The sequence below is a fragment of the Pezoporus occidentalis genome, unplaced genomic scaffold, assembly GCF_034315485.1.
Source record: "Pezoporus occidentalis ecotype Australia unplaced genomic scaffold, CSIRO_AGI_Poc_V1 ctg54, whole genome shotgun sequence".
NCBI lineage: Eukaryota > Metazoa > Chordata > Aves > Psittaciformes > Psittacidae > Pezoporus > Pezoporus occidentalis.
Window position 1 is genome coordinate 5843659 of NW_026915877.1, and position 26801 is coordinate 5870459.

At 38.9% G+C, this 26801-nt stretch overlaps 1 protein-coding gene across 3 annotated transcripts; it reads right to left on the bottom strand.

Annotated features, from left to right (window-relative positions):
• Positions 1-279: 279 nt before the first annotated feature.
• WDSUB1 (WD repeat, sterile alpha motif and U-box domain containing 1) lies at positions 280-26565 on the bottom strand. 3 transcript variants are annotated; one of them, XM_062637866.1, is made up of 12 exons: positions 26462-26477; positions 24071-24238; positions 21168-21589; positions 18484-18668; positions 14712-14804; positions 13832-13925; positions 11631-11664; positions 10156-10196; positions 9957-10063; positions 8792-8971; positions 3686-3826; positions 280-534 (listed from the first exon to the last, which is right to left on the bottom strand). In XM_062637866.1, the coding sequence occupies exons 3-12, from the start codon at positions 21563-21565 to the stop codon at positions 371-373; spliced, it is 1437 nt and encodes a 478-aa protein (XP_062493850.1). In that variant the 5' UTR covers positions 21566-21589; positions 24071-24238; positions 26462-26477; the 3' UTR covers positions 280-370. The 3 variants fall into 3 exon arrangements, with proteins under 3 accessions (XP_062493850.1, XP_062493851.1, XP_062493852.1); XM_062637867.1 differs by lacking the exon at positions 24071-24238 and having other exon boundaries at positions 26462-26565; XM_062637868.1 differs by lacking the exons at positions 24071-24238; positions 26462-26477 and adding an exon at positions 26095-26307.
• Between the last annotated feature and the right edge of the window lie 236 nt (positions 26566-26801).

Here is a 26801-nt window from a genome sequence, read left to right on the forward strand (position 1 = left end):
AGACAAAGACTCATTTTTGGTTTTTAAATTTTACAGCTTATATACTCTGCTATTTCTTACCTTTTGCAAGACTAACTTGGCAAAATCAAGGCTCAAAACTCATAAAAGTGATGAAATTGTAAGAAAACTTTATTTGAAAACCAGAAGTACCACCAAATGAAATTATCAGTAACAGATTTTCAGTCATTTTCTGGGAGCTTCCAACAGTGAAGATTTTCCTTCTAACAAACATTTGAATGTCAGCCACTGCTGAGAAAAGAAACACCATCCCCCCCCCCCCCCCCCCCTTGTTTCTGATGCAGTTTTTTCTTTTAGCTGCATACAGTTTCATTTCAACTGATTTGAACAAATGACTTCAGAACTTGGTGGTTTACACATGTTTCTGCTGAGTCTCCAGCCAGCGGCTGATTGCCATTTTTAGTGTCCTGTTTGGTGTAAGCATAGGAGAGGGGAGAGGAAGATTTGTCATGGGACTAGATCGTCTCTTACTGTTGATCCAGTTTTCTATTGCTTCCTTTTCATAGGAATAGCCATCTACAAAGAAACCATAATCAAAAGCTGGTATTACAGATGCTTGGGCACTGTCACATGGCACAGATTTTCACTATTTAAATTTAAAAGGGGTGTAAGGGAATCAGTATTTCCAAACAGAATTAAGATACAGAAATATTACATGGTTTGTGAAAGCTTTACGATAGCCCATATTTGCTTCAAATTACATAGTTAAATGTATTACAATAAAACTTTATACAGCAGTATTAAGATCAAAATCTGATTCAACTTTTTAAATGACACTGTTTTTGGCAATCTAACAAGTACAAGCTCTTTGAGAAGGCACTGCAAATTTATCAGCCAGTTACAGCTCTGTCAGCTCACAGATGCCTCTAAAGCAGTGTATGTATATGTGAGAGATACTTGTAGCTGGGCCTGAACCTTCCTCCAAAGAGCCAGGTCTGGCTGTGAGTATGGGGTGGGGGCAACAAGGACACACAAAATGTCAACTCCCTTTTCTGAATTGGAACACTGATGTTTTGCTGCTATGGTGATTTGGGCTGCCCTGGCATTTTGCCCCTCTGTGGGTAGCAGAGGCAAATCTGCCATCCACAATTGCTAAACTGCCCCTTTACCACCCAAGGGAGTGGCTCTGACAAGATCATGGAATTCAGTCATGCACATGCATGTATTTGTGACTAAGGTAAGCAAGTGGTAAACAGTGCAATTACATAAAGGCTTCTTGTGTCCTTAGATGTAGTTAAGGAATTATAGATGGTATGGATAAAGTTCATTGCAAGGCTATAAAAATATCATCAGAGCTGCCTGCAAAGGGTCCTGTGCCTGTAGCCATGCATGTGTAAGTGAGAAGCACTGGAATAGTGAGGTGAAGTAGCCAGAAACCTGCACTGCCAGTCAGTGTTTGTAACACTAGGGTTTGCTCAGCTCCTCTGAAAAAAAGTTCCTTTTGAAGAAGAAAAATCTGCTCGTTAGTTCTAAGTGATGCTGAAGCCACCACCCCAGACACTGTCAAGCCTCATCAAGCAGTTGAAAGTGATGTTCTCCCCCTGCCCCAGTACCTACAAAAATGTATCACCAGCTTTGTGTCTGCTAGTTAGGGACAAGGGGAGAGGAAAGAGAAAGGGAACTGAACAATTACTGCACATGAAACAGAGCTGGAAATAAAACCAGCCTCTGTTTAGAAAAAGAGTCCGTAAGAGGGGGAGGGAGGGAGGGAAACACCCTGAAATAAAACTGTGCTTTACCAAAAATGCATATTGGTGTTGAAATGTATGCCTTGGGCTAATAAAACTGTTGTTAGATTTTGATCACAATTTAAACAAACATTTCCATTTTCCATTTAGCTAGAACTGAAGTTCTTGAGTAACTTTCAAAGAGTAATTTTCCCTTCAGGAACCCTTTATAGTAAGCAAAAAGACACTGAAAGCTGACCTTGAGTGCAAAGCACCAAGTTACATCATGCATGTGTTCAGCCTTTTTACATTTAAATGCTCTGTGATGTGAGGTGAAAGCTCACTAACATCCATCTAATGCATCTGTACTGCTCCTGTGCAGTACTCAGCACTGAATGCAGCTGCACACAGCTGGCCACCGAGCTGGGCACTCGGCCCTCAGCACCTGCACACTTTCAGGACTTCAGCCCTTCAAGCCACACAGAAGCAGCTGTTTGTTAGTAAAGAACAGACAACTACAGACAGGCTTGCGCAGAAACACCTCTGATGAATCACAAACCTGTGTCCTCCACCCTGCCGCCAACAACAGCGCCACGCTCTTACTTCCTTCTCTTTTATTGAATATGAGACACTTAACATGGGGAAAAAATCTTTCTTACCTGTGCTGGTCACCTGAGTGACAGAAACATGCAGTGTGGCATTCTACCTTTTTATTTACTTTCCTTAAATTTTACACAGCACAGAGGCAAAGACATCTAACTTCAATTTCAAGCTGCAAAACTGCCTACAGCTTAAAGCCAGCTGCGTTCATACAGGTGCTTCAGTTCTACAGTGCTGGGCCACTATTTACTTCTCAGTGAAGTAGCCAGATAGTGAATATCTGTACCTCACTTGTCCTGCCACAAACCAACCCTTCCGCTGCAATTGCTGGCATTTCTGTTGTTATTCATCAACTTCCATAAAACCAGTGTGGCACTCCCAGCTGTGCCCATCCTGGGTTCAGAAAAGCAGAGGAATCCCATGTCTCGAGATAGGAATCATACTGCTGACATGAATGCTGAATGACATGCAGGCACTATTTAGTAAATACTAGAATTGATCAGACACTCTGAACATTTCACTTTAAAATGTCAACAGTTTCCCTTCAAAATGCCTATTTGATTTTCTAATACACATTGGAATAGTGTCTGGCAAAGATTTACAGCTTTTCAACAAACCCGTCCTGCTCTAAAACTATGTATCCTTACCTCAAAATTATATTAAATAAAAGATACTCAAGTCTGTCCTTTTTCTTACTGCTACTGCTTAAGAGGTCAAGCACTGTTAATTGCAGTGCTTATCACTCCAGCAGTTAGCAAATGTTTTCATACCTTTAATGTTTTAGATCTCAAAAGTCTGGCCTGAAACCTCAAAACAGTATGAAGTCAGCCACTGCTTACAGAGCATCAAAAACATGTACTGGTCTTTTGATCATCATACCACCCCCCCCAAGGTCAGAGCTATACAACACTGCTTCTGCATACAGTGCTTGACTACAGAACATGTTCTGCTCTTTGCATCTCTCAGCTCCAAGGTCCCGATGAATTTAAGTAAATCTCATTCTGTACAAACGTTGAAGTGCCATATACATAGTGTACTACAAGTAGTACGAGCCTGGTTTTCACTTCTACACCCCCACCCCCATGTGCACAATTACACTTTGCACTTACCAAGACAATTCTGAAACAGAATTCCAAGCCCAATCACAAAGGCACATAGAGGACATCACATTAAAAAAAAACATTGTACAACCTCCTCAGTAGAGCTGCCATGGAGCAAATTGCCTGATACAGTGTTTCTCACCATATGAAAAATCTAATACTGCAAATTAAACATTTACCACAGGGTTTTTTTTTTGTTGCAACAGCTATTTACAATAGTTTTTCTAAAACTGGCAAGATAGATATGCCCATTTTTGTGTTCCCAGACCTATCTTTACCCAACGTCGTTTAAAGACATACCTGCTGCAATGACAGGATCCTTCATAAGCTCCCTTGTTATAGGACATAAGAACTCATCAGGGATTGTAATGGGAACAGAAATTGTTTTCATCCTCAGTTCTTCAATTTTCTGGAGGACTTTCCTGCGCAAGCCTAGAGACTCTGGAAAGTTATTGGTACATGAAGTGGACAACACAGACATGTAAGGCAAAGAGCTCTTGAAATAACCGGCAGTTGTGCTACACGAAACCGCGCTCCATCTCACCACCCCAACCTAATACAGGAAAGTCTGCAGACACCCCTGTCCACCACTACAAACAGCTCAGCTACAGAAGGTCACTCCTGTTGGCTCAAGATAAGTCTGTGCGCTAATGGAAACAAACAGCAAAGTGAATGCAAGTGAAACATCACAGCAAAAATCTGGCTCCCAGGCAGAACTGCATTTTAGTGGATGCATAACAGAATCACACACACTGCTGTATATGCAAAGCTAAACTGTAAGCAAAACTGAGATGGGGCGGAAGGCAGCAGTATTTCTCCCTTGAAACTGGACTATATACACAACAGTATGAAAGTATAGTAGTGCACAACCAACACCCATCAAATAGAAGACGACCTACCACCAAACCACTGGTGTGAGAACTCATCAGCCTTGGACCAGTTTTGCCCTGCAGCGTGGCACAGGGTCATATTTATGTCACAAAGTGCAAATCACACCTGGCTAATCCAGTGGCCTTCTATGACTCTGTTGGCAAGTAAGGGAAGAACTACGGATAGCACCTGCCTGGACTCCTGTAAGGCCTTTAGCATGGTACCACACAACAGCCTTTTCTCTGAATTAGGTATTTCAATGGATTCACTGTTAGAAGGGTAAGGAAATCTGAAAAAAAAAGAGCTGTGCCCATGTTTGAGATAGCAGCTGTTTTTTCCGACCTAATTGTGAGTGGAAGAGAAAAAAGAAACCTGACAGTGAGAAAAGCAATTTTATAGTTCTGTAACTGTCACATTATGATCTTAACCTGTCAAGACTGGAAATGCATCCCAGAGACCAGCAATCTTCATCTTGCAGCAGCATAAAACATTCCTCCTTTTCAGAACTGTTTTATGCCAAGAAACCTGCAGATGTGATGTGTCACAACTTCCCTGCTAGTGGTGTTAAATACTAGTTCCTACTCTGGTTAATTTTCCGTCTTCAGTACTAAAATAAAGAGTTGATACAACAGTCTTCCAACCAACTGCTCTACTCTGCCTGCAGACTGCCAAGTGGGCTGGTCTTAACACATCAGTACTCCCAGCTTTACTGCAATTTACAGCAATTGATCAGCTGCCTCAAGCAGTGTGTGCAACGGGATAAACTCAGTCACACTGATATGCAAGTCACTGTAATCAGCGAAGACAAAAGATGTCACAGTAAGAAAAGTACACGCAAAAGAAAATAAATCAACCTATGTTTCTTAGGAAGTATTATGAAATATGTAAAGATAAAAACAATGTAGGGATTGAAATACAGTGCTGAAATACAATAAAAGTTCAGGCTTATTCTTAGGAAAAGTCTGCATGGCAGTTTTGTAAAAATCTGTAAGATCAGTTTGGAACCAGTTTGGAACCAAGAACAAATAAGCATATTTTTACCATAAAAGGTAAAAAAGGAACCAACTAATTCTGTAGTTATGACTGGATTTTGAGGGCACCTTCTGCAGTCTTCATCACGTGGGCAACTTTCCTAAATTCCTCTCATGCAAACAGATTAAAGATTATTGCATCCCATTTGCAGCTCAGTTAACTACCTCCTGCTTGATTCTCTAGTCAGGGATTAAAGAATTACCCATAACACATTATCTTTTGAAAACTAGTTATAAAAGAACACTTAAGATTTTGTTGGTATAGTCAAAGCACGTGCAATTTTCTGTTTAACTGATATAGAGCGATTCCCCTGTCGTTTACTCCTACTTCAGAATACATGTAAGGCATGGGAAACCACAAGTGATTCACATTCTGCTCCAAAACGTTGGTTTCAAGCTCATTCTCAGACCCAGCATTTCTTCATAAAGCTGTGAAACAGGAAAGAACATACTCATACTTTTTGTATGTACAGAGAGTAAAATCTTAAAACCAAGAGAGGGAGATAAAGCCCCCACATTTTGATAGCACATTGCTGATGAACAGAAGAAAAATCAGCCTGATCAGAGATTTCAAAATTCAGTTTATGTGTACTTATCCTTGGCTTATGTTAGGGACACACTGTAGTAAGTGAGGAAGTGTTGAAGTGTCTTTAAAATAATCTGTCCCCTTTACATACCTAACCCAAATTAGGATAGAGTAACATAAAAAGAAACCTGCTCAATGTGCTGCACAAGAAGGGAAAGTATTTGGAATGCCTCCAACTTCGTTACTATTTGTGATATTACAGTACAAAATACTTTGTATGTCACTAACCCCTAAACTGAAGGTGTGGTTTTCCAAAAATTGGACCAGATCTCAACTCCTGCCCTCACTCTACAAACACAATGAAGTCAAGAATCACCTTACATTAACACATGCAGTTAGCCTGATAGGAAAAAGAGTAGACAGGCATGGAACAATGTTACTTCCACCTTCTATTCTGAATTAGAAGAGCATACGGATTCCTTTTTTTTCCTGACGCAGCTGCATCACAGAATTGCAATGTGTCACTGGGCTTGTTCAGAATTGGGAATCCTGAACTTTGTTGCATGTACACCAGCTTTTCAGCCAGAATGTATATAACTGTCACTTTACTTTTGCGCAACATCTTCCAGAGTTTAATGCAGTGGTATTTATATTATATGACAACTAGGTTGGAAAGAAGCTAATTCCGTTTGCATGGTAATGCAGCATTCTTTCAAAAAGCTGTCAAAAACAATCAAAGCAACTAACGAAATGTTATGTGAACCAGTTGCTGACTGATTTCTCTTAGATTAAATAGCTTCAAAGGCATGAGGATACACGTGTTATTAAAAGCAAATTGGAACTGGAGCAGAGACTTAACACAACAAGAAATAAGGAGCTAGTAAAATAACAGAAGAAAAAACTCTCCTATCATTCATGAAGTAAAATGGTCTAAAGAAAAAAAAACAAACACAGAAACCTCCCTTTGCAAAGACTATAAAAAAACTCAAGAGCTCTTTGGCAAGATCTTATGGAACTGGTAAATGCTGGATTTTTTGAGCAAAGAAAACAGGTTATCAAGGAGAGAAAGGACATGGTCATTCAAAATTTAGTTAAACTGCAATTTAAATAACACCAAAAAGCATGTAATTTTCAGGCAGATAGTATGTTCCTGCCTATTTTGTAAACGCTTGAGCCATGGCAGATAGAGAGCAATTCTTCAACTCAAATATATCAGGCTGTAATTTCTATTCTGTGCCAATTATAGTTGTAGAACGATATGTAGAAGCAGGATCACAAGCATTTATCACTTCAGAACTGATTGATCTGAATGATTTGGTGCCTTTGGCCAGTATATTTCATTATTTGTCTTTAAAAACACCTTTCATATAACCATTAATTAACCAACTTGAAGGAGGTGACTCTCCTTGTTTACTCCACTCTCATGAGACCCCACCTGCAGTACTGCACCCAGTTCTGGGGCCCCCAGCATAAGAAGAATGTGGAACTGTTGGAGGAAGTCCAGAGGAGGCCACAATAATGGTTGGGGGCTGAAGCACTCTCCTATGGAGACAGGCTGAGAGCTGGAGTTGTGCAGCCTGGAGAAGAGAAGGTTCTGAGGACAAGACCTTACAGCAGGCTTACAGTACCCTAAGGAGGGGATTACAAGAAAGCTGAAGAGGGGCTTTTTACAAGGGCAGGTAGTGACAGAACAGGGGAGAATGGCTTAAAGTTGAAAGAGGGAAGATTTAGATTAGATATTAGGGAGCTGTTCTTCATTGTGAGGGTGGTGAGGCCCTGGCACAGGCTGCGCCCAGAGAAGCTGTGGCTGCCCCATCCCAGGCAGTGTTCAAGGCCAGGCTGGACAGGGATTTGAGCAACCTGGTCTAGTGGAAGGTGTCACTGATCATGGCAGGGGGGTTGGAACTGGATTAGCTTTAAGGTCCTTTCCAACCCAGCCCATTTTAGGATTCTATGAGAGTGGAACTGATTGCTTCACATTGCATATATGTTGGTTCGTATTTGTGAAGTTGCTTATGTTTATTAAGACAGTAAGTAATTTCAGTCAGAACTTACAGCTACCTGATACTTGTGAAAATCCAACTCTATCCTATAATCTTACAATGGGTGTTAAAGCACCTACTGAAGAAAAGCATGGCAAAAGACCGAAGTCTTGAGAACAGAGACTGAGCAGTGAGCGTTTTACTTGGTAATAGGAAAAAATATACTGAAGATACTTCAGCTCATTTGTAGAATCAATCCTCACTGCATCCTTTTATAGCATATGAAAGAGTCATAAAGCAACAGCTTCCCATAATCAGCCCATATTCTAGATATGCTCTGCCTAAAGCCACATCCGTCCTTTGCATCTTATAGCCTGCCTTACGATGAGCTCCCACAACTCAGATTTTATTTTCTTATTTGAGGTTGAACTGCTCTTGATAGCATCATTACAAATCTATCAGGCAATACATGTTTTTGTTGATTTTTTTTCCCCATAGAGCATGCTATATTCAGTAGCTCAGTTCTCATCACTGGTCACATTGAATTCAATTCTCAAATGACCTTCTAGTCAGCATTATTTTATTATCCCCAGCTGGTGACTGCTGCAACACAGTTTAAGTTACTCTAATGTTAAAGCAAATGCTTGCAGAAACTGATAAAGTCAAGTGCCTTTTGTGGATGACAATGCCTGAAAGATTCCCAGCATGTCTGTTGATTTCTAGAATTCTGTCTAAGCCAGACAAGCTTTGCTCAATCCTTACTAAATGTCAGCATCAAATGCTTCATCTCCAAAAGAAGTAAAACTTAAAACACATCTTGTGTTCTTCCATTATGGTTACAGAACACTTCAGAATTTCACTGCTAAATTCTAGATAGTTGACCACATGGTATTATAGACATGGCAATTCCACAAACTGATAGGAAAACCAACATTTCATTCTAACATTTCACACATACACTAAAGATTTAAAGCTATTTGCATTCCTGTACTCTTACCAATTTTTAATTCATTAATCAGACTTTCTTTGGTAAGATTCAGTAGTTCCTTGCCATCAATGTTATTTACTTTGAAAAGCCCAACAAAGTCTGCTAAGTCTTGTGCACAAAGCCAGGCCGAAACATCATCCTCTGACCAGTCCTCAACAGCCACCTTAGATGCATTTTCTATGGTATTTCCTTTGGGAAGGAAAGATAAGGTAGTTAAAAAGAAACCCAAACACCACCATTCCACAGCTCCCACAGCCCCCCAAAAACCAAGAATGAGAAAAAAAAAAACCAGTTCTAGGATCAACGGCAGTAATGAACACTGTTTTTCAAGTGTTTGCAGTACTATACATTCCTAAAGGTAATGCCTTTAGACACACTGTTAGGGAGAAACATTAATTTGGGTTTGTCTTTTAGCTATCAATTTTCAAAATTTAGAGGAATTTAACTTCTCAGATGCCCACATTTCCACCAAATTTGAATTGAACCTAGAAGACGAAAGCATCAGCAGACACTAAACCCAACTTTCACGCCTCTTTAGAAAAGCAGACAAACATCCACACTTAATCCTGTGCTTTGGACAAAGGTCTAGGTACCCTTGTTCTACATACTTTAGGTGCTGATATATATTTTAACATTCATTATCCTGATATTTTCACCTGTAACAACTGGTAAGCAGTATTTCTTTTTGACAGTTATGCTTGCAATTAGCGTATTTTCCCTTTAACTCATTGTCAATGATACTTGTCCAAAAAATCTTTCAGCACTCTGGGAATAATGTTCATCTCTTAAATGCTGTCCAAAGAGTAAGAAATGGTGAATATCAGAAAAGAAGATACTGCAGATTACTCAAATACTCTAGTACATCTTTTCTAAAAGTAATAAACCCCAAACCCACAAAATAATAATAAAAAAAAAACAACACAAAAAGCACACACACCAAAAAAAAACCAAAAAACCACCACCAAAACCAGAAAAAAAAAAAAGATCAAAAAGATAATACCACTGTAGGACACCGGTAAGATCAATTCAGAGAAAGATACATAATGTGCACATAATCCTGAGATTACACATTAACTGCATGTGAGAAAAGATGGGGTTTTTTGCATCTTCAGAAGGCAGTCACCAATATCGTGCTTTAAATTTAAAGAACTGATTACAAATACTTCACACTAACCTGCACAGGGTTGCTTAAGGTCAAACTGCCATATGTTCACAGTTTTATCCATGGAACCTGTGGCAAGTAAGTGACTATCTGGTGCAAAAGCACAAGTTGTAACATATCTACAAATAAAAATAAATGTGTGAAAATTCAAAAGGAAAGAACCAAATTTCTTTTATTAACAGTAAAAGAGAATACTCATACGAATTCTTACCTGGTATGCTGAGACAAAGTATAAAGGGTATTGCCAGTACTCTGTAAAAAAACATTTGTGATTTTAAATCTTGAAGAATAAAAAGAATGTTTATTCATTTGTACATTTTCTTTCAAAATAAGGAATAATATTGCTTCTTGGAAGATAACAGAAGTTACCTTCAGAGAAGCTGCACAACCTTGCCAAAGCTATAAGCAGCAGCATCCAAAATGCAATTTCAATCTCCTGCTTGAAGCCCCCCGTGCAATTCCTGGGAGCACTGCTATCCTTTAACAATCAGGCAACATGAGACTTTCAGCATACCAATGCCAGAAGTACCAACTGAATTATTTCCATCCATATTGGCTGGCTGCTCATGTGGATAAAAACATTTTCTCTACAAATCTACGATTAGAAATGAACCAAAAGTGAAGAGGTAACTAAAATTCAAATAGACTTCATGCTACAATCCTTCAGTTGGGCCAGTCATAAATCACCCCTGCGCTTCCCCTATTTGTCCACTAGATGCTACTAAACCCCAAATTTCTGAATCCAGCTTTACTTACGATTTGAAAGAAGTTCCTTCTTATGAAAAGATGCTTGGAAAAATTATTGGAAACATGAAGATGACTGGAAAGGTGACGAGCAAAGTTATTCTGAAACACTAATTGACTGGTCAGCATTCCAGTTTTCTGAGCCATCCATCATGGGGAAGATGCCCTATTTTAGACTGAAATCTCTCCTCCCACCAGTGTTTATTGGGACTGTATCAAATTAGCGATTTGGATGAAAAACTTTAACTATAATTGAAAAAACTCATCAGTACAGCATTATGCGCAGAGCAAGCTGGAGAAGCTTAAAATTTGTTCATCCTCTGTTTTCAGCAAAATTATTATTTTTAATACCAAAATATTTAAGTACTAAATACTTAAAGTACCAAAGGTAAATACCACCTAGAGGTGACCCAATGAAGTATGTAATAACTGTATTATAGAAAATGCCTAAACAATATGCTTTAAAGCCATGGTATTTAACATAATTTTTTTCTTGATTTATTATTGTTTATGTGCACTTTATATATAATCAACTAAAGAATTTATATGACCACCATTCCTGATTTTATGTTCAAAGCTACAGTCTTTCTTGCTTTGGAAGCTAAGATGAAGTTAGGATCACAAAAAATCCTCAACTTCAACATGAAAATAACACACAAGTATGGAATCCAGTAGAGTACTGAATAATACTCTGCCATAGAGAAATCAAATAACAAAGCCCTCAAAGAACTGTAAATAAAAAGTGAGAAAGACTGATCAATTCTCAAAAGGCATTTTTCCTTAAGCTCCTTTCCCACTCCCCTCAAATGCACAGTAAATATTTTGGGTCTATATAGTTTCTAGTCTTTAGTATTTCTTTATGCTGATAAGACACTGAAGAAGCAGTGCTAATAATGTAAAGACAAGAATCCAGTGAATGATCTTGCAGTATGCTATACTTACAGTTTCATACATTATGACACACTTGTCCACAGACCTTAAAAAAAACAAACAAACCAACACAGTGACATTACAATGATGCAGAGAGGAAAAAGGAACCAATTTTTAAGTAAGAGGAGGAAGAGAAAACCTTTTCCACAAACAAAATAAGAGCAAACAGATTTCTTAACTCCCCTTTATGGAAACCTTGGATATCCAAATCCTCTCCACCCATGCCCACCTTCAAACACCACCACTGATGAACTGTACCTCCAGCATAATGTAAAAAACAGTAAATACGAAAGCTCTGCACTTCCATGAGAATTTCTGATGTACAGGATTTGCACAGTGCTTATGCAAACTGGCCCCCACTCCACTGCTCCCCTGTCTGTACCATAGCTTCTTATACCTTTGCAAGCAATATCTGTAAAGCAGATGCGCAGTATCTGTAAAGCAGATGCACAGAATCTGGCTATCCACAACCTGCTCTCAGCACTTCTAATTATTTTTGAAACCATTTCACTTGCAAAGCAAGCTAGAGTAAGCAATGCAGTGCAATACATAAAGTGGTGCAATGCAATCAAAACATAAAAGATTTCATTAAATATAAATTGCATAGTTATTCACCATGACAGCAGTGTTTCTGAAAGACTTTATGGATAAGACATTTCACTTATGACAATATAAGCAAGAACAATAATCCATCTAAATGCAAAATAAAATAACTCTAGATCATAAACATTCGCAATGACCTTTAAATTCTGAGAAATACTCCCTTGAAAAGAATGCAAAAGCAAAACATCAAAGCAAGCTGTTGTTTCTGGGGTTTTAAGTTTATTTGCTGGTTACTGCACTCTTCTTTCCTTTTACCTTTGCAACACGTGAGTTCTTTCCATTTCAGTTTAGAAAGTCTTAGTTAAAAACTTGAGTTGAATCAGTTTTTGGTTATTTCCAGTTGCCATTTAGACAGTTTAGAAGTGATTAAGCACTTTTCATGAGAAATGCAGAATAAAAGTATACAGTCATTAATATTCATAAAATCATAAATTATTATACCTACCCAATTTATAATTTCCTCTTTCAATCGCTTGATCCCTGAGGAAAGCCAGTAGTAACAAGCTGACAGTTCATCTTCGTGCTGCTGATCACCAACAACTACTTGAGCCTGACAGTCCAATTATTTTTCCACACAACTTACAATCCAGTTTTCTGATCTCTATTCTCCCTCATCTGGCTGTAAGACTACACTGGAAGATCATGTCAAAAGCCTTGCTAAAGCTGAGGTATAAAATGCATGCTGCTCTCCCCTTGTTCACATATAGCTTTCTCACCACAGCAGGCACACTGGTCAGGCTGTTTGACGTGTTCAATTCCTGCTGCTTTCCCCAGATACAATGTGCTGGGAAACAGGATTTGTTCCATAACCTTCCCAGAGGCTGGAGTTAGGCTGACTGGCCTGTAGATTGCCAGATCCTCTACCTTGCCCTTAGGGGAAGTGTGACATTTGCATCTTTCCAGTCATCAGGAATCTTCCCATCACTCCTACCCTCCTGGGTCTTTCAAACATAACAGTGACCTCACAATGACACTGGCAACTCCCCTGTCACCCTCTAACAAAGACTAGTAGTAATAATATTAGTCTCTAACTGAGCAATCATGGTTAATTTGGGTCTTAACCATTATTCTGTCCAGGGCCAACATCAAAACCACAGGTCTACAGTTACCTCAGTCATGTAGTTTTTACAGAAAAAAAAGGCTTATGTTGCCATACTATTGATGCGGATAGGTGAAGAAATATTTAATTTCAACCAAATCCATCAAAGACAAAATTCTCCAGGTATTTAACTTTCTAGAAAGTTCATGAAAGTATGTGAGAAGGAAATCCTAAACGGTGTCCCAAAGAGATGGTAAGATTGCAATGTAGATTTATGTTTTAAATATATGCTAGAGTATCCACCCAAAAGGCCGCATAAATGCCCCAAAACCAGGAAATCATGAATATCATTACAATATTCAAGAGAACAGAGCTAGATTTCAAACTCAACCACTCACGAGACACAGACCAACTGAGAAAACACTTCAATAATTCTGGAGGTTACAAAACTATTCCTTAATTATTGGAAATATATTTTGAAATCTCCAACTCTATTCTGTTTTACACTACTGAAGCATGAACCTGGATAGTCATCTGCATGAAATTTAAACAAGTAAAAGATACTGCTTACCCTGAAACTAACATCTGCCCATCATGAGAAAATGCACAAGCCAGAACTGGGGCAGAATGTCCATTCAATGTGCATTTATATTTTAATTCAACACCTAAAAATACAAAAAGTAAATTATTGCATATGGACACATTTGAAAAGGTGTAAGGGAAGCTGCTTTTAGAAGCATAAAGCTGCAAAGACCTAACTTTGTGACATACTGCCTATAGAAAAGGGGATAAAAGATCACAGAGACAACATAATTGTAACATCTCTGACTTCCTCACTTTGTAGTCTTAGCATGTCTTACCAGTGGCTTAGAGAATTAAATGTGTACACATATATTCATCCTTACAGTTTTATGTATGAAACAGATTATTAAAAAATACACACTCAAGATGGTTTTGGCCATCTGCCTCGTCTCTATGTATGTGTCACACATCTACACTGCAGTTTTAGCAGGAGCCAACACTGTTTTCATTTCTCCAGCTCTTGTTCAAGAGCCAAGATGTACTAAGAGATGAAAGGAAACTTCTCCCTGGCCTGAGAGATTAAGAGGTTTCAACCTACCAACCTGCTTAAAGGTCACAGTAAAAATGTTACTGGTTCTCAAAAGACCAAAATGCTAATTAAAACCAAATGTTTATCACAACATTACGTTTGAGAGAATTAGGAGATTTTTTTTGAAACCTTTACTTTTGCAATTATTGATAAACAGATCACTAAGTAAAATCTAGAAGGCCAAATGTCACAAACTGATGCATGCCTTAGCTGCTCTCCTGCTAAACAATTAAAATACAACTTTAACTTGTGGTTAGTTTGGCTCCAAATCCAATTAAGATGTTGAAATATTAAAAAAAAAAAACCAAAACAAACCAAACTTACAAATCAGTATACACACCTAGGAAATCTGCAACCAAAATAAGCCAGAGTTTGATCTGATTATCTTGACCACATGAAGCCATCTGGAAGTATCTGAATCCGTGTTCACCATCTGATAAAATTCAAATATATTAATAGGACTCAAAAGCACTGAAAATAAGAGCATATCAGTAAACTGTATCAGCATTCTTACACTGGAATTTGGTAGATTTCCTTAATCTCACTACTACTTTTAAGAAGTGCTAATTAAAAGAATTGCAGAAGTTCTAAAACCATTTAAAAGTAAGAAATAGGTGTCATTGTTACACTGTTTCCTGAGCAAGTACATAAGGACGAGAACTGGGCTGATGGCAAATGCTGGATTTATCTACTAAGTGCACCAATATAGTCTTTTAACCTAAATTGTATGGTTATATCAACTTCTTCCACCATTCAGTAGTTCCCAAACTTAACCACATATGCATGTACAAAATTTGAGAACATCTGACAGGATATTTTCTAATTTTAGAGGTTCAACTTTTCATTTTTATAAATTAAGTCATGTTGCAGTCCAGCCTACCACTCAAGAAACACTGAAGGAATTAAAGACAAAATACAACAGTAATAGCTTTTCCCTCCTTATTCACGGAGGGAATGAATATTTCTGAATTATCATCTTCCACTTCCATCTTCTAAATGCGTTGTTTCAGCCCATTATCAATTATTTTTTTTTATTCCTAAGTCCTGCATCAATTTAAATCTGCTCTTCTACTCCATGGAGCCGGCATAGCAGCCTGTCACAAGTCACTGTGAAAATACTTCAGCGGCATTACCTCTGCCAGTACCAAGGTCTTAGAATTCCTGTAAGAATCACCAGGATTACAGTCAGAAATCAGAAAAACATAACAAACATTTTAAGGGCTCATCTTTCCATCTCTGTAGTTACTAGAATTGACAAAATATTTTTGTCAAGTGTCTTACAAAATAACCTGAGATTTCTCTCATTTTTCCACCACATAGAGTATATTTTAATTTGATATGGTCATCACAATAAGTTAGTATACACAGACCTGTTTGTTCACAGAAACAAAGTTACAACTGTGGCAGATCTTAAGACTTAAAGATCTTAAGACTGAAATCTGTTAAAGCATCAAAGTGCATCATTTTGCTAGGATTTTACACTGTAAGATTCATGTCTTACAGACTGATGAGTAGCACACGTTAGCTGTGTTGTAAAAACACATTTCTTGGTAACTAAGAACATGTCACTTGGGACCTTGTCTGTTCCTCTTATGGAACTATGGATGAATGGAACTATGTATGAAAAGTTCCAAACTATGTATGAACTATGTTCCAAACATGGAACTATGTATGAATCCTCTTACAATGCACAGACTTTGATGTTATTTTACAAGTTACTAACCTGCTAAAAGGGTTATTACAGTGCTGTACATGCACAGCTCTTTGGGCAACTTGGAGGAGGACTACACAAGAAAATTTTAGCAAGATCTGCCAGTTTTTGACCAGTATCACAGCTCATGTGTACTCTGAAAACAGGTAATTTCACTAAGGTTTACTTATTCAGGAGGAAAACACAACTTTGCTGACGAATAGGAAAGCACACACAGCATTAGAACTGCTCCAGATGCAATAAACTTCTATGCAACTGTGACTGAATCCACTTTAAAGGTAGGTGAATCCTCTGTTACAGTCTAAAGCACAAAGAACCAGTTAGAAACTCTGATTCTAATTTTGCTCTGAATTAAGTAGGTAAAGAGAATCTCAATCTAAAAACATCTTTACTTGTACTTGTGTGGATTTTGTAATGTGCCAATAATTCCATTTGGAATGAATCCTTTGGTCATTAAACAGCAAAACACAAAAATGAAAACTATTGACTTCTAGTAACATATGTCTTAAATAAAATCAGGAATGATCATAAGTCACCTAAAATACAGAAGAAAACAAAACCACAGTGTAGGAAATACTTGCTTTCTTGCCTATTTCTCTCTATCTTGGCAGAAGGTTGAAAACTTGGTAACATATTTTTTAAACCAAGAGAATAATCTCAACAGGAAAGGGAGCACTGGAAATTACACTCTGATGTGGTTCAGCTTCAACATGTTTCTTTGCCCTCAGATGCAGGTCTTAGTTCATGATGGAATTTTTCCAGCAGCATTTCCACCAAGAAAGATCTGGAGGTGACATTTACAGATTATACCCATTTCTATTGTGACTGATTAATTCAGTGCTGTCCCTACACCTTTCAGTCGATTGACCGCTTTGGTATTGTCAGCCACTAATTCTCTGTACTGAAGTACACGTTCACATTCTATTTGCTCATCTTTCTAATACTTTTCCCCACTTCTGCTTTCTGCAGTAGCTGTCACTTATAATTTCTGGTACCTTTGAAAGAGCAGCTCATGTACTCTGAAAGAGAAGCCTACATTATCTTTACAGAAACCACCTTGTCTCCATAGTAGATTTGGAAAGCTCGAAAGTATACCGACAAGGCTGTCAAGTCACAGCATTACTTCCTAAATCTGACGATGAGGTTTCTGCTCAATCTCCCAACCTCCACCAAAAGCAGATGAATATGTGATTTTCTGACTCTTTATCAATTGCTTTTACCTGACAGAACTACACAAATGAACCTTTCAACCTTTCAGACTCTAATAAGTATTTCAGATTTTCCAATATTTAGATATTCAGTTATGACACTTTCATGTAAATTAACTTCTACCATGATATTTCAAATAGAAGTTCTTACTGTTTGTGCAGAAGTTTCCCTTTGCCCTTCAATTCTCTCCCCATCCCACTGGGAGAGAGTGAGCGAGCAGCTGCCTGGCCTGAGCTGCCCACCAGGTTTATACCAAACAAATTTAAAAGTCTGTAGACACAAATGCAAAGCTTTCCCCCAGAGGAAATTTAAATATGCAATTTTCAGTATACGTTTTTTGGCATGTAGAGAAATCTAGGTTCTAGGTACTTTAGTTCCACAGAAAGCCTTACAAATATAAAATGAATGAAAACTGAACATATTACGCAATGTGACCCTGAGAAAGGCCTACACCATGAATGCCCTATGTTTTTGATCTCAATACTCAAATACATACAAGAATATCAGATTTCATTCGCAAAAGAAGAAAAGTAATATCTTGCTTAATCACAGCTGTGAAGAAGCACATAATGACAAAACTGAAATGCAATTTCTACAGATCAGCTAAATCAGCTGTAGGATATTTGCACAGTACACCTTAGTGGGATACACTAGATTCTGGGCTTGCTGCTCCCCTAAGTTCCTCCAACTGAGAAAGTCAGGTGCAGGAAAAGTCTCCTATATTCACATCCCACAGCTCAAGCATTTGCTTAATAGATTTACAGTTTTCTGCACCGCTTTAACCCAGCCCTGCTCCTGGGGGAACCAAAGTCTGAAAGAGTAAAATGGGAATGGTAATCAAGCACTGCATTTTCTAACACCCTCGTCAGCCTTGGGAGATCGGCTTCACTTGGGAGATCGGCTTCACTTACAGACACTGCCCAAACACCTTCTAGAACCCTGACAGGATAATTTGCTACTGAAAGCTGTCATGAGCATGCTGATCACCTTGTTTACTGACCTACTACATTCCTTGTCATCAACCTGACCACAACTTTTACTTAAGAATATTCTGAATGTTCTAAAACATCAGCTCTACCCAATGCCATTTCTATGTTGAGCACTGATGACAAAAAGAGTATGAAAACAAGAGCTAGAGAGAAATTTTATTTTTTTTTTCCATATTCCTTCCCTAAAGAGTCAATTAACTAACCTGAAACTGGCTGTGAAGAAATATCACAGCAGGTAACTCCAAGATCATGTGCTTTCTCATTACACAGGCATCTCATTTTGTCATCCCAAATGGTTAAATCACCACATGATGATCCAGTGACAAAGAAATTTCCATTAGGAGAAAACGCACAGGCCACCAAAGAACCATCTTTAACATTCCCAGATCTGAAAAGCAAGAGCACACTGACTTTGAATTTAGAGTAAGTAATGTTTGGAAGAAGCGATCTCTAAAATGTAATCTGATACAATAAGCCAAACTGTTTTGAGTTTTGCACTTTGGAATGTGGCAACAGAAGGGAGAGGAACTCAAGACTGTGGAAAGAGATGCAAAATACGCAAATAAGCACACTGCAGAAAGTAGGACCAGCTTTTTGACTGCAGGAGGAAAAATGTGAGATGACACCCCAGGGCAGTAACTTTAACTGAATGATAAAATAATCATCGAACTATAGACAATCTGCATGGGCTCACCACTTGAAAGGCACAATGCACTGTTAAAGTTCTGTGGGCAGGATAAATTTTAAAAGTCAAAATAAACACACAACTACCCTAACACAGATTTACATATACACAGACTCCCATAACTTCTCTATTCTGTTTTTAAAGACAAAACAGAACACCTAGTAACCCATATGATAAACTACAGCTGAGCATAAGACTTTTCTGAGTTATGATACAGGGTTAATTCTGGACTACTTTTACACAGGTCTCTCTAACCAGACCCAGGACCTTCAAAAAAAGGATTGACTCCTTTGATTTTATCATGAAGAGCACTACAAAATACACTATGGTGCTTCCCAGTTTTATATGTACAATTCTTTTCCTTCCTGCAGCTTTTAAAACTTTCCTTCTTTCACACAAAAAGCTGCAGTCTACTCTGAAAATGAAACAGTAAAATGCATAGTACTATACATGTTCAGAGTATGCATTTAAGACTTCCAGGCCAGATACCAGTATCCTAACTACTGAACAGGAAACAGAGAACACTTTAAGAAATACCCATAAACTAACTTGCTTTCATGGTGTTCATATCCACCATAGAGATTTAAATAGCTGTCTGACTTCATGATTTGAACAGTCAATTGCAGCAGCTGAGCTGATGAGGAGTAAGTGAACACCTTTGTAGTAATTACCACCTGTATATTCAGGCAAGTAGCATAACACTGTTGTAAAAGGCATTCTCATTTTTAGCATGAACACAATGTACTGTTGTAAATGAAACAGAGGACCACAGAATGAAATTAGCTGGTTAACTAAAAGCCTCTGACATGATTTTTAAGTACCATGATAATTTCTAAGTAATACTGATCTCAGCTTTAAGAAAATGGGACAGGTGTACTTTATCTGCAACTAAAAATTACAGCAAGAATAAAAATAATCATCACCTGAAAACATATATACACATCCCAGAATATATACAATTAAAGTTAAGCTGACTACTCCTGGTGTGTTAACACTTTGAAATGAACTTTTATAAGTGAAGGGGACAAGACAGGACTGGAATGTTCAAGTTCTTCCTTGTTGCTTTACAGTGGTAACACCAATATAGAATAATTTGTGCTTAAAACAATATAGTTACTACATAGTCGTTATACACCCACCATTCAACTAGGAGGAAATTCAGGATTTAGGCAGCATATATTTGTAAGAAATTACTTTTAAATATTTCTGGTGTTTTTCCTGTTAGTTATAAGTATTCTGAATAAAAAAAGAATGTCATCACTAGTAACACCTTAAAATAGATAAACCCTTAGGCCATTTATTCTCTAAAAACAAAGCAACCATTTCAATGGTATTTTTTGCCAAGGTGGCAAAAAACGATTAAAATTCTGTTTACGGACAGGTTTCCAGATTTACATGATTTCAGGTAACTATACTCATTAATTTTGAAAAATTTTATAATTCCCATTTGAATCACTGAGAGGAAGGCAAAGGGAGAGAGGCTACAAAAGTAGTAACATGTGTGAAGGGATTACCAAAACCAAGTAAGTCTGGCTTTCTGAAATGGAGGCTCCCTCATCCTGAGTGAAACATCCTACCAATTCCCTCAAATTATTAACTTCTTACCTAACTTCAGAGAGATGTTGTGTAATTGCTGCATAAAACCTAAATAATGTCTTGCCTAAGTACAGATTACAACTGACCTGAAGATTTTACTGAAATGCAGAGATGTAGAAGACGACTTTGAAGATCACCTTAAGGTTCATACCTTTTAACTGTGCAATATCACTAATAATGCTCATCTGCTTTGTTTCAAGTATTTCTTGGAAACCAGTGTGAAACGTTAATTAAAAATCACTGTGTATAATGCAATACAAAGGCACACAGCACAGTCAGGCTCCATTGACTAACTGTATATTACATATTACAGTTTGTTGACAAAATACATGCAGTATGCAATGCATCCTCATTTCTTATTGAACCAAGAAAAACACTTCCATGAACTTAAAAAAATAATAAATAAAAAATAAATAAAAATCAGAGAGACTCGGCACATCTCCCTCTCCTATGGATAATCTTTTGGTCTTCCAAATCTTATTCCTGTTTCTTCGTGATATCAATCAGTGGTGTGAGTTGCAAGCCTGTACACAGAGCATAATACTACATAAATTATATATCCCTGTCATCGTAAACAAGGCTGTCAAAGAAATATTTGGTACTCACCTGTAGAGTTTCAATGACTGCACATTCCAAAGAACTACACTCCCATCTGCTGCCCCCGACACCAGATAGGTGGAGTCAGGAGAAAATCGGCAGACTCTAACAGGACTGCTGCTGGGCTGCTCCAGCACTGCCAGCATCCGACCATCCTGAGTGTCCCAAATCATGGTAGTGCCATCAGTTGAACATGAAGCTAAAATGTGTCCCGATGGAGAGAAGCAGCAGCAGTGGACAGCATATGTATGACCTTTTAAAGGTGAGTATGGAAGCTCAGTAAAGTTGTTTAAAGAATACACGCGAATTGTTTTGTCCAAGGAACAAGTAGCCAAGCACGATGATGAGAAGGCACAGTAGTTGATATCATCACTATGATCTGTTAAAGTATGTATTAATGTTGCCATTTTATCTACTTTCAACAAAAATACCTGGAAAAAAGTTTAACAGTTAGACTTAGTTCTCTTATTTCAGCAGTGAAACATGCTACCTTAAGAACACACATTCTCCAGGAAAAAAAAACAAAACACAAATTCATTTGCAGAGGCAGACTTTTGAAACAAGGGGGGGTACAAAATCACAAAATGGAATATATAAGCCTTTAGAATTAGTTTTAAGTAATGTTAAGTTTGATGGCTTTGTAACAGTAGCAATGGAAAATTACTGAGGTGCACGATACATAGAAAAAAAAATAAGAGTACAGCTGGAGAGCACACTGAAAATTCTTGTACAAGATAAATAGCTATAGTTGACATAGTTTTACGAAAAACAGTCTAGAAGAACAGGATGCAAGGATAAGGAGTATCTGGGAATGGCAGGTGTCCAGGATGGGCTACAGTTAAGCGAACTGATAAGTAGGAGGACAGGAAGATCATTATGTCTGTGGTGCTAAACAACCAATTAAGCTGGTATAAGCATCTACTGCGCGTGCTTCAAAGGCTGCCAGAAGTGATGGAGATTGTTGGAAGAAGTAAATGACCCTCAGAGACCACCACCACAATTCTGTACACATGCAGGGAACTTTCTGGAAAATAATGTAATCCGTACGTAGCCTCATGAATATGTATGTATGCCCAGGGACTATATAAGGATGGCTTGTATAGCAATACAGGAACACACATTAGGAGGAGCCTAACATGCCGTGTGTCTCCCGGCGCCGCAATAAAGAATACGTGCTTGTCAACTTGAAAACTTTGTTGGCAAGTTTGTTCCTGGAGTTTTCTCCAGATCACTTTCCATCTAAGCATTGTTTTACCTTCGACTTAAGTCAAAGATTCATCACAGCAATGACATGAGGGGTTTACAACTTGGTTAGAACAATGTATCTAAAATTTTAATACAAAGCTGCAATTTTGTGGTACGACATGCAAGATGACGTAGTGGCTACTTGATCTTTGACCAAGAGCAAAACAAGTTATTCTGATTATTTAATTTACACTGAGAAGTTCACTGTTTAGATTTACTTATATTTGCATCTGTACTAGAGGACAGTGGAATAAATGGACACTGTACAAGACAGTCAAAGCATTAATTAAGGTTGCGCCAGGAATCTTAGGATCCTAAAATGGTCTGAGTTCACAGGACCTTTAGAGATCATCTAGTCCAACCTCCCTAACACTGGCAGGGACATTTTCGACTAGACCAGGTTGCTTAAAGCCCCATCCAACACTTCAAGATATGGGGCATCCATAGCTTCTCTGTTCCAGTGTTCACCATCTTATAGTTAAAAAACATTGTCTCTTACCCTGTCACCACAGGCCCTGGTAAAGTCTCTCTCCATCTTTCTTACGATCTGCCTTTAGATACTGAAAGGCTGCAATCAGCCTTTCTCCAGAGGCTTCTATTCTCCAGACTGAACAAGGACAATGCTCTCATCCTTTCTTCGCAGAAGTGGTCCAGCCCTCTGATCACTGCTGTGGTCTTCTCTGGACCCACTATAACAGATCCGTGACCTTTTGTAGTGGGGCTCCCATACCTGGATGCAGTGCTTCACCCACGGTCAGACGAGAGCTGAGTAGAGGGGCAGAATCACCTTCCTCAACCTGCTGGCCACACTTCTTTGGATGCAGCCCAGAATATGACTGGATTTCTTGGCTGCAAGCACACATTGTCAGGTCATACCTGAATTTTCATCTACGCATATTCTCTGTCATCTGGCCACTTGCTAAGGGTGCCCTCAATACCACTGCCAATGGCACTGATGAAGATATTAAACAGTACTGGTCAATGTATGGACCCTTGAGGGACACCCCTTGTTACTGGTTTCCATTTGGACATTAAGCCGTTGACTGCAACCCTTTGGACATGGCCAGCCAGTCAACTCCTTACTTTTCTAACAGTGCATCTATCAAACCCATCTCTAATTTAGAGACAAGGACGTTGTATGGTGCCTTATTAAAGGCCTTACAAAAATCTAGGTAGACATTGCTAATTCTTCCCTTATCCACTTCCCTTATCCAGTTACTCCATCGTAGAAGGTCACTACCTTATTATACCAATTATTAGAAGTATAGTAATTACTTAATTATTAAAGCAATACATTTTTCTTAAATATGATCTAAATTTAAAAAGCCTGATAAGGTTTCCTACTGGATCTAGGCTGAAAGTTATGAGGTGTCTCTGTATTTGCTTTCAAACCATCCTTCTCTAACTGAAAGTCAGATCTATTTCCAAGCAATCCACATCAACAAAATGTGAAGTGTGGAATTAGCAGAAACATGTCACATCATACCTATAAACCTAAGCCCATTAAACAGATTGCTAAATATCCAGCTAGGAGGAGGCCACAAACATGTGCTAGGAATGAAACACAAATTACAGACAATTTCACTTAATCTTTGCTTCAAAAGACTAAGAGTTATTTTGAACTAACAGCTATGGGAAGCAAGAAAGAACAATGAATAAAAGCTAACGTAAGGTATAGTCTTGGGATGTGACAGCTACTAATTTGCTGGAAAAGAGCCACTGCACCTTCCTTTCTATTATCTTCCCTGTTCTTGTGAAAACAAGTTACTATATGTATCACAACCAGCTATACCTCTTCCTGGAGAGATCTGGTTAGGTAACTAAGTGTGTGACCCCTGTCAGAGGGAGGAAGAGACAGGTTATTTTCTCATCCCTGCAATACCCAAATATTAAAAAGAACATTTAGATCCTCTCTCAGCAATGCTGTGCCTCTGCTTATATAGTAGCCAATGCAAAAAGGCAGGCTTTGGAGCACTCAGTGTAAGTAAGGGTCAGGAGCAGAAGTGCCTCACTGGAAGTCAGACGGCTGGTCTAGAGATCAGTGACAGAGCCACAGTTGCTTTACTGGAACTTGAAAAGACACTGCTTTTGGTCCCTCCTAATCACCTACGCCTTCTCTTTTTTCTTGGTGGTAATGAGTGAAAAAGAAAACAAGCAATATTAATTCTTATGCATAGGGAAAAGAATGATCCAGAAACAGACAGAAAGCAGCAGGACAGAGACACATACGGAGATGGGAATCTAAAGTACTGATTAGGGGGCAGGGGGGAACAGAGCCGATCGGAGTACTGCAGAAGATTACAAACATTATGACAGAAAACATCAACTGACAGCTGGAGAAAATTTCAGTTGTGTGTGTGCACAACGCTTTCCTTGTACTGCCAAGAAGCAATGTCATTTTTATCTTTGCTATTCTTTAACATTTGTGTGCTACAGGGCACAGAGGATGCAACCAGGATAAGGCCCCACTGTTGTGAGTGTAGTACAGAAAAAAAGGTAAGTCTTGTACTAACAAACTTTTGAGCCACCTAAAAAGAAGCAAATGAAGATAACAGAAATAGAGTAACTGAGCACAAAATAAAGGGGTGCCTGTTCAGAATATTTTAAGGAAAACGTAAACATTAGGAGAGTCCTGCAGAAGCGAACAAAGATAATGTCCGCTATTTATTCGCTTTAATTCGTTATTATAAGAAATGTCTTCAGTTATCCATTGCTCTAGCAGAAATCACTTGGAAATCAATTAGACTCAAGAATAATGCATAGGCTATACCAAAAATATAGAAAAAACAATCTCACACTTCTGTATAAACATTTTTAGCAACTATACTATACTACACTTACACGTACTTACTTCCCACTTACAACTCAAAAAAAGTACACTTGTATGTCATCACAGGCTCCCAAAAAAGTAATCAGGAAGCAGTACCAAAAAGCTTTCTGGAAATTATTCTAATCAGGAGCTTGCTGGAATACATCCCAATGAATTACACCTCACAGTTTCATACACTCCTTTTAAAAACATTGTTTTTAACATTGCTTGTTAGAGCACAGCTGAGCAAACAATTGCATATATTTAGAATAAAACTGATGTCCAGGAAAGCCTTTAAAAGGTACATTCTGACTAGTTCCTCCCTATGCTGCAGATCAGTCAAGCTTCCTGAAAATAAGGAAGTACACACCCTACAACTCCTGAAAGTTGGCTATGCTGAAGAAAAGCAGTAATACCATTTACACTGAGTTAACTTACCTAAAACAGCAGCCTATGATTTAAGTGCTTTATTCTGAGCAATAATTTCAAAGATGCAACCGTAAACAGGTGTGTTTTGATATATATACACACACACATTTGGGTTTAGATATGAATATACACATACACATGTCCATATATATGTGGACATATAAATATGCATATGTATAAACACATACATACACACACGTGTTTATATACACACATAGTCACAAACGTACCTATAAGTGCAAAGTAACTGTTCCCTTAAGGCAGGTGGCAGCGTCTGGCAGCTTACAGCATGCCAGTTTAGTTAGAGATCACATCTTTGAGTACTATTTTGGCTTCAGGATTCTCCCAATTTTATTACTTTCTCTTTAAAACCATTAAAGAGATTAAGCAATGTCAACAACATCTGCAGAAGGAAAACTAACATCCTTTAAGAAACAGACGAGTCAGACAAACCCTGACACCTGGAAAGGTGAGGCTGAAAAGGCACCCTAACCTCGTTGTTACGAGATTTTCCCTGTGGAAAAGCAAACCTAGCAACGTGAGTTTTCAGGTCTCAATCGTTTAAACTAGCTGAGGGAGCAAAGAGACCCTGCAACATCTGCCACCAGAGGGAGGTTCAGCACTACAGCATTACTTTCTTCAGCAATTACAACATTCTCCTAACCCATGAGCCACCAGCAGTCACTCACAAATAAAAATAAAAAAAGCAAACTACAGCAACGCTACTGACAGCCCTTTTTCTGTCACCGTCGCGGACACCCTACCACCACCTAACGCCACTCCACCGGAGGCGCAGCCCGGAAATCGGCGGGTCCCTCACCCCGGACTCTCACGGCGCTTCGCTCGGGTGGGCCCTGTCCCAGCTGCGCGGACGGCCCCGGCGGTCCTTCCGCAGGGGCAGCCGCAGAACCCGCCCAGGCTGAGAGGACACAAGACTGCTGCCTCTCAGGCCTGCCTCGAGCTCCCCTTTGAGGCCAATTCTCGCAGGACCCCTCGCCAGCCGCCCCGGAACTCCCCCGCGGCACCGCCACGCCACAGCCCTGCGCACGCGCAGCACCCTCCCCAGCCCTCCGTCCCACCCCCGGCTACTCAGCGTAGCGGAGCCAGAGCTGGTGTCCCTGCCCTGGGCTGCACCACGGCTCGAGGGCCGGAGGGGGAGG

Excerpts from the sequence above, each read along its gene's own strand:
- WDSUB1 (XM_062637867.1), bottom strand. The coding sequence starts at position 21,565 with ATGGCAACATTAATACATACTTTAACAGATCATAGTGATGATATCAAC. Across the intron at positions 18,669-21,167 it reads CAGTCATTGAAACTCTACAG|ATCTGGGAATGTTAAAGATG; the intron begins GTGAGTACCAAA and ends CTTGCTTTTCAG. Across the intron at positions 8,972-9,956 it reads CCTTAAGCAACCCTGTGCAG|GAAATACCATAGAAAATGCA; the intron begins GTTAGTGTGAAG and ends TCCTTCCCAAAG.